Consider the following 9801-nt stretch of genomic DNA (forward strand, 5'->3'; position numbering starts at 1 on the left):
TCAGAAGGTTGTACATAGTGCAGCTGATGGGAGCTGTCTTGGTGTCTCTGTCTGGACTGTGTAAATGTGAACCTCTGATTTTGGCGAAGAAATCTCAGATATTTGTCAGTAAGGGCATCCAGGTCTTATTTTGTCCCTATCCTGGACAGAAGCACTCACTGGCTGTGAACCCAAATGTTGCAATCCTATTGCTAGAAAGATGACTGATGCAACGTAGACTTCAGTGCATGGGGTGATAAATGGATGTTAAAGAAGCTACTGAAACACATATCTTTTGTGGCTAAAAAAAATTCCAAACGAAAAAAAAAAAAAAAAGGGGGAAATGGACTGGGAGAAGAGGAGACATCAGAGCCAGAGCAAAGGCATTAGAAGTCAAAGCAAAGCAACCAGAAAAAGCTGTGAATTGGACTGTGGGGAAGAGCTGATCCCTATCCTTGTTAGAAGATAAAAAGTCTGTAGTAGTCGTTAGCTTCAAGTGCTAGTTGCTGACTGGAAGCATTACTGGAAGGACCCTGGGAGCCTTTTTACGTGCTGACTGGAAGCATTATTGGTGCCTTCATTTGATTCCACATCTATTGCACGATGATCTCATTGGCATTCCCTGCAGTGAGCCCACTTAATCATGCTAACCAAAAAAAAAATAAAAAGAAAGCCAACTCCAGGCATTCTGGTGCCTTTGTGCAAGTCCACTACAGCTCCACATATTCTGCATCACATCTTGCCCTGCTCTCCCAGCCGCTTCTCACACAGACAGGTTAGAAATGGAAAGGTCTTCTTATGTCATCTGGCCTTTCTCCCAGCTAATGCAGGGCTGTTCTCTGCACAATCATTTCTTCATATCTTGTATAGTTCAGAGTGTCTTTCTCCTTGTGTTCTGCCAGCAGATAGGGAAGATGAAGCTGGCATACTGGATTAGGTTTTCAAGCTGTTTTCCCTTTTATTAGTAGTACCGTGTCTTCACTTTAAGAATGCTGTCTCCCCTCTTGCTCAGCCCCTTGATATTTGTAGGCAGTTTATCATCTTTTCCCCCTGCTTTTGTACTGCTCAGTCAAGCTGTAAATATTTATGTCTTTTAGCCTCTTTTCAGAAATCATTTTCTGCAGGCTCATTTTCTGCCCTTCTCTGAACTGCTTTTAGTCTTTAATGAGGAGCCCAGAATGAGCGATGCTCTCCAGATGCAGTTACATCATGTTTGCTGGGCAATGGAAGGAGAGGGGAAGAGAAGGACCTGTTGTTGCCCCTGCTGTCAGCCATCTTTGGGCATCTGCAAAGTACCAAGGTGCTGGAAACTAATGCCTTCCTGGCATTTGAAGTTTCTCACTCTTTAGCTGGATGGGAGCAACTCAGCCTCAGTCCTGCTTCTCATTCCTCAGGCTGTTCTTCTCTTGGTAGCATTTAATCACTGCACTCCACTAAATCACTCTCTGCAGCAGGACAGGCAATTCCCACTCCTTTCCTAATATCGGCTGGGCCCTGAGTATCACGCTGTGTGGCAGAGCCACACAGCCCTGGAAAGCCCCCTTTTCCCCAGAGGCTGAGGAAAGCAGTTTTCTGCCTCCTCCATGTGAAAAGACTGCCCGCCCTTCCTTCTTTCTCAAGCTAGCCGCGGTGTTTTCTAACCTCACTTCTGGGCTTTTCAGTTACTCAGGTCGCAGGGTGGGAATGGGTCCATTTTAGCCCTTTCCTATCTAGTAGGGCTGGGCAATTTACCCTGCCACAACCCCCTGATGTCTGCTCCTCTTTCTGTCCTGTAATGCCCCTAATTGCAGTCCACAGAGATTTTTTGGCTACCCTTCTGCACTGTCAATTCACATTTATTACCTATTTCATGATCACTATGAAATATTTTATGGCACCATTGTTACTTAGGATTTTTGCTCCCTCCAAGCATCCATTTGAAGAAATGGTGCCACATGTTTCCCGAGTTTCTGGACTGTATGCACATGTGTGCATGCACATGCGCACACACGCACACATTTTGTGAAAAGTATCTAAAATAAAAATGTCTTTATTGCAGTCTTTTGACATCTGTGGTCGTGTGGGAAGTGTCCGGAAGGCACTGAAGGTCCTTTGCACCCCACAGGTAAGCAGTCATACGTATGAGGGTGGTTCCATAGGTGGAGCCTTGTTACTGTTGAGTGGTGGCGTAGAAAATCATAGAATAAAATAATTTGTTGTCCCATGGCTGGATAAGCTGGTATCTCTTGTCAGGGTTGTTAAGAAGCTTTTCTGATATCTGCCCTGTCCCAGCTATGGTAAGAGATTGTTGCTAGTCTGGCTTGTTTTGTCTGCTTGGAAGCCCTGTGTAATATGGACTAATCCACTGATGCCAAAACTGCAAGAAGCTGACAAAACTTTGTAGTGCAGAGTGTGAGAAAGACTTTAAATAGAAGTATGTAGTGCCTGATGTGAATAAAAAGAGATCCTACAGTGCACAGAAATTATCCCAGGCATTGCATTATACAATACTGATATTTTGATCTGTTGCAGTGGAATACTGTGACTTACATTGTAAAATGGTGAAATCAAAGACTGTAGAGGAAAGGAGCATAATATCATAGAAGTTTGTTAGAGCTTGCCTTGCTTATTCTGTGGGCTTGGGCCGATCATTTTTCGTCAGTGTGTTTCCATTTCCCCTATTACTGTTACAATAGGAGAAGCAACATTTACCTTCCACGTACTTAAAAAGAAAAGTGGGGAGCCTGTGGGTGCTGCTGCTGTTATTCTTTCTTCTATTGTCTAACTTGCTAATAATAATACCTCCCACTATCTAAACACCTCTGCAAATGATGCTGAATTAATCCTTTCAGCTCCCTGTTGAGCTCATTAAATTTCATTATCATTGCTCCACAAGTGGAGGCACTAAAAGATGGAGTCAGCTCGAGGGGAAAACAAAACAGAGAACACAGAGCTTCAGACTCCCTGTGTTCTGTGTGCTGGTGCCCAAATCTCCCTTCCCCGTACACAGAGGCATAACACCGGTGTCCTTCCCAGGTCATGCGGGGAACCTGGGTGTGAAAAACAGTGTCTATATATATGCTTAACCACAAACTGGATTATCTTCAAACCCTTTGACATTGGGATTTTTTTCCACCTCTCCCTGACAGACCTATGGAGTTCGTGCTACCAGCCAGCAGTGCAGTGAGGCAGGTGACATCTGTGCCATTTGCCAAGCAGAATTCAGGGAACCTTTGATCCTTATGTGCCAGGTAAGACCCCAAGCTTCCCACGTCAGGTTGCCCCGTTGGCATTCATTTGGTTAACTTGTGCAGCTGGGGAGAGGCACAGTTAGCCTGAGTACTTCTAAAATCATTTGCTGGGTCTTGATCTAGGTCCTAGGGGATATTTATTGCCCTGTTCTGGATAACCAGTGATTCGTGATAGCTGAGCCACTCTTTAGGGGCTGATCATAGCTACTGAGATGGAAAAGACCAGCCTTGTCAACCAGGGACTGCCAGTTGGCAGTCCAGATCTTGGATCTAGAATGCAAGACATTTTTATCTGACCCCTGGGGAGACTGGCTAGTCAATAGGCCAACCGAATTATGAGCAAGAGCTATGAGAGGGGCATAGATCCAGAATGAGCCTGATAGGGTGCATGAAGACTGGTGCAGCACCATGTAATCATGGCCTGGCCTCTGAACACCTGGCCAGGAATAAAAGCAGTTCTGCATAGAGAAGTTGGGCACCGCTGACAGAACATGGGAATTGTCCTGTTTCTCATGTAGTAAACGCTGGCAAAACCTAGAGCTTAAATCTGGTGGTAGTAAAACCCTTTGAACACACCACACTGTCATGGGTTCTGTATTTATCAGATCTGTATCATATATTTATCAGAGGCCAGCTGAAGGTCTTGCCTTGTGGCAAGGCTGGTAATGCTTCCCCAACATCTTTTCAGTTGCTTGTAACTTGGTTAAGTTTTGTCGGGTTGAAATTCTGCATCCTGGGGGCTGTCTCTGGCTGATGTGTGGGTGCATGTAGGAAAACCTTAAAAAAAAAAAAAAGACTCAACCATTTCTGGGAATGGACTTGGTGGGATATATGCTCTCTTGTGATGTCAAGAGCCTTTTTCTGAAGAGCTTTAACATTCTCATGCTTTGTAACAGGGTTATCAACTTAAAGCAAGTAGGTCACCTGTGCATCAAAAGTGCCTCTTACCATTGCTGTGAACATCTGTGCAGATGTTGTCAAGCTGTAAGCCCCAGAGAAGCTGTACATGCTTCTCGGAGTTCAGATTTTGATGAGTAACATTTCTGCTGACTCCACATGTGTTGAGGAGGTCTCAGCTTCTTACAGCTTCTCAGACTCCTTTCTTGGCCTATTCCTGCTCCTGTGGTCTGGGGCCAAGGCAGGCTGGAGGGAGAATCCTGTTGTGGCTCAGTGTAGAAATGAGAGAAGATAAGCAATGAAAACTGACATTTATAGAGAGGGGGAAACCAGGACTGCAAAGCTACTGACTACGACTGGGTGATGTGAGCAGAAAGAAAACAAATGCAGTAAGGAGTAGGGGGAAGGAAGGGGGTTGTTCGAGCTAAGTAAAGATTTGTAAAATAACCCAGGGAATTGAGGGTGGACACACGGTAGAGAAAACGCTCTCAGCTCCTCTGTTAGCCCAAATGTCATAGGCCTTTGTAATGTTTCTTTCTATTGCTATATTAAGAAACAGAGTAACATATCATTAGCTTTGGCAAACTGATGTACGAGTAATGCTGGGATTTATTTTCCTTATCATGCGAGTACTGATAATCAGCTGCACTGTCCACCTGAACTTGAATCATTCCATGCTCCCGTGGCTGTGCACACTTAGTGACAAGACCAGACCTCCTGCCCTCATCGTGATGATGCCCTTTTGTCTCCACAGCATGTGTTTTGTGAAGAATGCCTCTGCCTCTGGTTTGACAGGGAGAAGACCTGTCCTCTTTGTCGTTCTGTCACTGTAGAAACCCTGCGTTGCTGGAAAGATGGCACCACCTCTGCTCATTTCCAGGTGTATTGAAACCAATACACACTGACAAATGGAGTAACATGTGCGGAGAGAAGAAAAAGCTGGAAAATCTGGTGATCCCATGCCCCTATTTAGTTGCCTGTGGATTTGTTGTCTTAGTCTTTCTTCCAGCTCTGTTTCTCCAGGAGCCAACAGAACAGGAATTGTTACCAGCCAGAAACTTTAATCCTCAAAGGCAAGAAAGATGTGATTTATGCTATGGCAAACTCCATGGCGAAGCTACAGCCAAGACTTTTTCTTGAACTTCCGTGGTTATAAACTGCCTGGGATGTTTCATTTCTTTCTGTCCTTTTAGTATAGATAAATATTGCATGTATAAGGCAAGTGTACTGTGAAGTGCATGTGTATAACCTGGTATACTGGAAAAAAGCTGTCCTCTGGCTCAAACCATTGGTGGGATTTTTCACATTTAATGGCCCTAGCTGCCCTGATTCTGTAACTTCATAGAATTAGGCTGTTGCTGTTACATTACCTTTGAGAACTCTTCCAAAACAGTGCTACAGAACCACGTGCCCAAAGTTTATTTGGGATAGGAGAAACGTCATTTCCCATGGCTGTGTTTTTGCAATGATTCCACATATTGCACGTGTTGTCTTCATGAAATCTCAAGGAACTTGAGAAAGACTATGCTAGTGAAGCTAGAGATGACACTTGCTTTTCCTGGGAATGTTTTTCCTCTTTAATTTTCATGATTAGACTTTCTGATTTCCTAGGATATGGGGAGAACAGTGGAAGGCAGGGAGAGATTGAAGTCAAGTTTGATTTGTCTAGTTGAAAAGTTAAGGTCCTAACCAAGAGCGTCTCCCAAATTCAGGTATCTCTGCGACGTGCTCCTCAGCACAGCCACTTCAGGCAAACCTTACTGGCTTTAAAAACCAGCGCCACCCAGCACCCAGAACCTGCCTGGGTCCAAAACCTGAAGAAGAACTGTGCTCACGCAGCCCTGAGCCCGTACAGCACTGGGCTGGGGCATCAGGGTACAGGGCCCCTTGGAGAGGCTGGATTTAGTGAGACTGGTTAGCCCGAGGGTGGAATTATGCAGAAACAGCTGCATTGCTCCAGGAGCCAGCCTGGTTTATACACAAGCTGGATAATCCACCTGTGATGGTGGGGACTTGATTGTAACACCTCCGCTTCAGAAAAAGCTCTTTGAGGAGACACCTTGCACTGTTAACAGGAGAATTAACGTACTTTATATTGCCGTGATTTCCATCGCTGCTGAGGGTGCTGCAGCGGCACTAGCATGCAAATAGAGTTGCTGTTTGTTCACTGGAGCTTTCTCTTCCACTAAACCACCTCTGCTTTTTGCTGTGCGCCCAGGGAAAGTGCCTCATTAGGCAATTGTGGCATCTTCCATGCTCATTACTATGGAAATGGCCGTAAGGTTACAATCCCACTTGAGTGGATAATCAGGAAGAACTGTACCTGGGGGAAATGAGCCTATGTGTGTGTACTGACTGCCGCCTTCCCCTCCTGCTGTGAAACTCCACAGGGAGAAGAATTAAAGCAAACAGGAGCTAATGGTAACAGGATTAAGGCTCAACATTTCTTTGGAAATAATAGTTCAGTATGGCTAGAGGAGAAACCATGAGAGGCAGAGCCTGAGCAGGGAAGATAGGCCAAATCTGGCTTGAGAGATACAGGGAAGTGGAGGAGGAAAAGCTTTACTTGCCAAAACAAAGTGATTTGATTGTTGTCAAATGGATCCCATGAAAGTGGAGAACTGAGCCAAGGAGTCTAGTGGCTATCTCCAACGGGAATAGCCTTTTTGGGATGGGGGAAGAGAGTTCTGTAAGGAAGGAAGCAGGGGTTTCAGTGGGCATAAAAATGTTGTTGTGTATGAGAGCCTGGTATATTCACCAGGGAAAATTCCTGATTCTGTGGGCAGGCAATTTATGAAAGGTTTCAGTGTCAGTTTTCAGTGCAAGGCCAATGAATTACAGGGTTGGTGGTACCTGCTTTCAAAATGTTTGAAAAGCCACTTCTGATATGTTTTCTAAACGCTGCTGCAAAGTGCATTTGGAGCAGTGTATGAAAAGGTCAATAAAAGCCCAACACTACAGATAGCATTAGGTATGCTGTTTCACAGTTACTGTTTTTTATTTGGTGATAAGGAAAGGAGGCAATCAAAGGGAAAGTACGGGGAATATTTTTTGCCATTCTTACGGTCTTCCTTTGTCTTTACTTTTTTTCTTTATTGAATGATCTTTCCCAGTTGTCAGTGTAGGAAGGAGGGGGCTATCACCACCATATACTTGAAACACTGCTGCAGCCCAAGGACTCAGAACGATCACACGGTAAGACTTCACACCAGCACACGGTGGAAGAACTGCCACGTACCTCGGGAGGGTTTGGTACCCATCTAAGGACCCCCGCACCAGCACCATAATTTTCTAACGAAATTCTAATGATTAATTTTTCTTTTGTTTCATCTCAGTGGTCCCTTCTTGATTTTTGCTTTCCCTCAGTCTTACAAGGCAGCGTTCTGGTCCCTGTACCGAAGCCTGGCTCCCCCGGTGCTGTGCTGCAGCGGTACCCGACACCGGTGCGCAGGTAACCCAGCGCCGTTCTCCTTTGTCTCGACAGAAATGCAGGGCAGTTGTTTGGGACACCTGCGAGACAAAGGCTTCCGTGGCTCTTCAAGCAGCTGCCTCAGTGACAAAAGGCAGCGCTGCGATCTGTGGCAGGCCTTCGTTATGGGCAGAGCCTGTATCGGAGAGGACACGGGTGCCTGAGACTCGGGGGGGGCATCCAGTGCTCCACTTCGCTGTTAAAATTAATTAGTGCTAACTAGAAGGTGAAATTTTATGCTGTGCATATTTATTCTACTGGAAGCATAACAAAGATCACCTCATTTCCTGCAAGATAAAGAATTTACTCCAGGCCACTGTTCTAGAGCTGTTAACTTAAACCAACATCCTTCAGTCCCTATTCTTCTGGCCTGGCCGCTGTGGAAGAAACAGCCCGGTGCTGTCAGCAGTTGGTCAAAGCCTCCCTCCTCGGGTGAGTTACGGTGATGGTTTTGCGATTCTACCCTCTCCTAGAATGTGACATTTGGACCAGAAAACATAGAGGGGAAAACATCTGCTCTAATGACGACTGATGAGGAACTTCTGTTGATTTCCCTGGAAAAGTTAGGGTTGTGGAAAGAAATTGTTCTCAAATTTCAGAGAGGAAATAAAAACTGGAGCCTTTTTTTGCCATTGAACAGTTGTTTTTCTTTTTTTTAATAAAGTCATTATAAATATGTACAAAGAGTCTCAGCATATGAAATTCCTTTTACAAAAGAGAGAAGCCACATCCAACCGTAAACAGGAGCCTCCATGAACTGGTATCAGCAGTGAGCATACGGTTTGCTCTTGCTTTGGTGAGGGTGGAAACTTGCACAGTGACTCTGCAAGAGTTTACATCCACGTGGTACAAGTCAGCAATGTGCAAGGGATTGTGCGTCCACTGCATTTCACCTGCTTGATTCTGTCAGCAATGCATCTGGGAGCAGGCTGGAAAACACGCAAATGTTCTAAGGACTAAAGATGACGGGAAGGTTTTTAATTGTGATGAACTATGGTCTTCAAATTGATTGGCAAGGTTATGCTGTGAATACCCATGAAAACTAAATCCCGTTGTAGCTGATGTTGCTCTCTACTTAGGTGGCATCTGTAACTAATAATGGACGTAACTAATAATGGACGTAGCTAATATTGGACGTAACTAATAATGGGAGTTCGATACCCAGATGCTTTCAGTGAATATTGGTCAAGCTCCAAAGTCACTCTCTGTAAATATTAAAAAGCTTGTGAAATTCAAGTACTCAAGTATTCATGCAGAGTGAACACCGAAGTCGTCAGATCAGAGTTACATGAAAATTCACTCTTGCATTCAAATAAATATTGTCAGAAAAAAATATTCACTTGTTTTGTATTTTGTAGTGTGAAATTTCTCTTGCAAGATGGGGAATGGAAACTCTGCAGCTTTGACTGCAGCAGTCAGCCTTTCCCCACAACTGCGAAGGGCGGAGCTGTTGTTTGCAAGACCCGGGTTTGGGAGTGCGTTTGGGGTCTATGCCGGTGGAGAGTCTCGTTCCGCAGACGGCGCCTGACGCAAGCCGGGAGGAGGAAGCACAGCAGTGCCTTACGCGGGGGGCCTGTACCGCGAGCAGAGCCAGCCGCCTGACTGGAAAGGGCTTGCACGTTCAGGCCGGGACAGAACTAGAAGACCAAGGCAGGAGCAGCACGCGAGGATTCCTCTCCTCCATTCGGCCTAGCTGACACACTAGTGTCTTCCTAAGGAAGAGCCAGTCCCATGTTATTTAGACTTCCCGAGGCTTCTGGATCTCGAATGAACACGGCCCCTCTTGTACCAAGAGCGATGACCAAGCTTAGCTCAGCAGCCAGCCAGCAGCGCCTTGCAAAGTGCTTTACAAGAATGAGGCTAATTTTGAAGCTTGGATTCCAAATCAAATCTGCTCTAAGCACATTTGCCCTAAGAAAAGGTGTGAAGATTTTGGTCACCTGTTGCAGAGGTTGAATATAGCCAGGAGGTTTTGAGACAGACAAAAAAAGTGGGTCCAGGATTTAATTTGGAGCCACAGGTAGTTTGTTATATAGATCTCAGACTTCTGTGAAAATCATCGACAGATGTTACACCACCACTTGTAGGAAAAATAAAATTAAATATTAAGGTAGGTGCACTATTCTGGCCTCATCACGAACCCTTTTGTACCTTGTAGCGCAGTTTTTAGAAGGGGAAGATCTCCTGCAGTTTTGCTTCCCCATTCTCCTCTGCCCCCCGCCAAAG

General features: G+C 45.2%; 1 protein-coding gene across 4 annotated transcripts in view; it reads left to right on the forward strand.

The window, feature by feature from the left end:
* RNFT2 (ring finger protein, transmembrane 2) overlaps nt 1–8734 on the forward strand; it is a 38366-nt gene extending 29632 nt beyond the window's left edge. For 3 of the 4 annotated variants that reach the window (XM_035898352.1, XM_009642848.2, XM_035898353.1), the window contains exons 9-11: nt 2018–2083; nt 3108–3209; nt 4861–8734. In XM_035898352.1, coding sequence (XP_035754245.1) covers nt 2018–2083; nt 3108–3209; nt 4861–4995 — 303 coding nt within the window. In that variant the 3' untranslated portion in view covers nt 4996–8734. The remainder of the gene's footprint in view (nt 1–2017; nt 2084–3107; nt 3210–4860) is intronic. The other variant, XR_004842523.1, reaches the window with a different exon arrangement.
* Nucleotides 8735–9801: the final 1067 nt, after the last annotated feature.

The sequence above is a fragment of the Egretta garzetta genome, unplaced genomic scaffold (assembly GCF_000687185.1).
Source record: "Egretta garzetta isolate BGI_Z169 unplaced genomic scaffold, ASM68718v1 scaffold7, whole genome shotgun sequence".
In the NCBI taxonomy this organism is placed as follows: domain Eukaryota; kingdom Metazoa; phylum Chordata; class Aves; order Pelecaniformes; family Ardeidae; genus Egretta; species Egretta garzetta.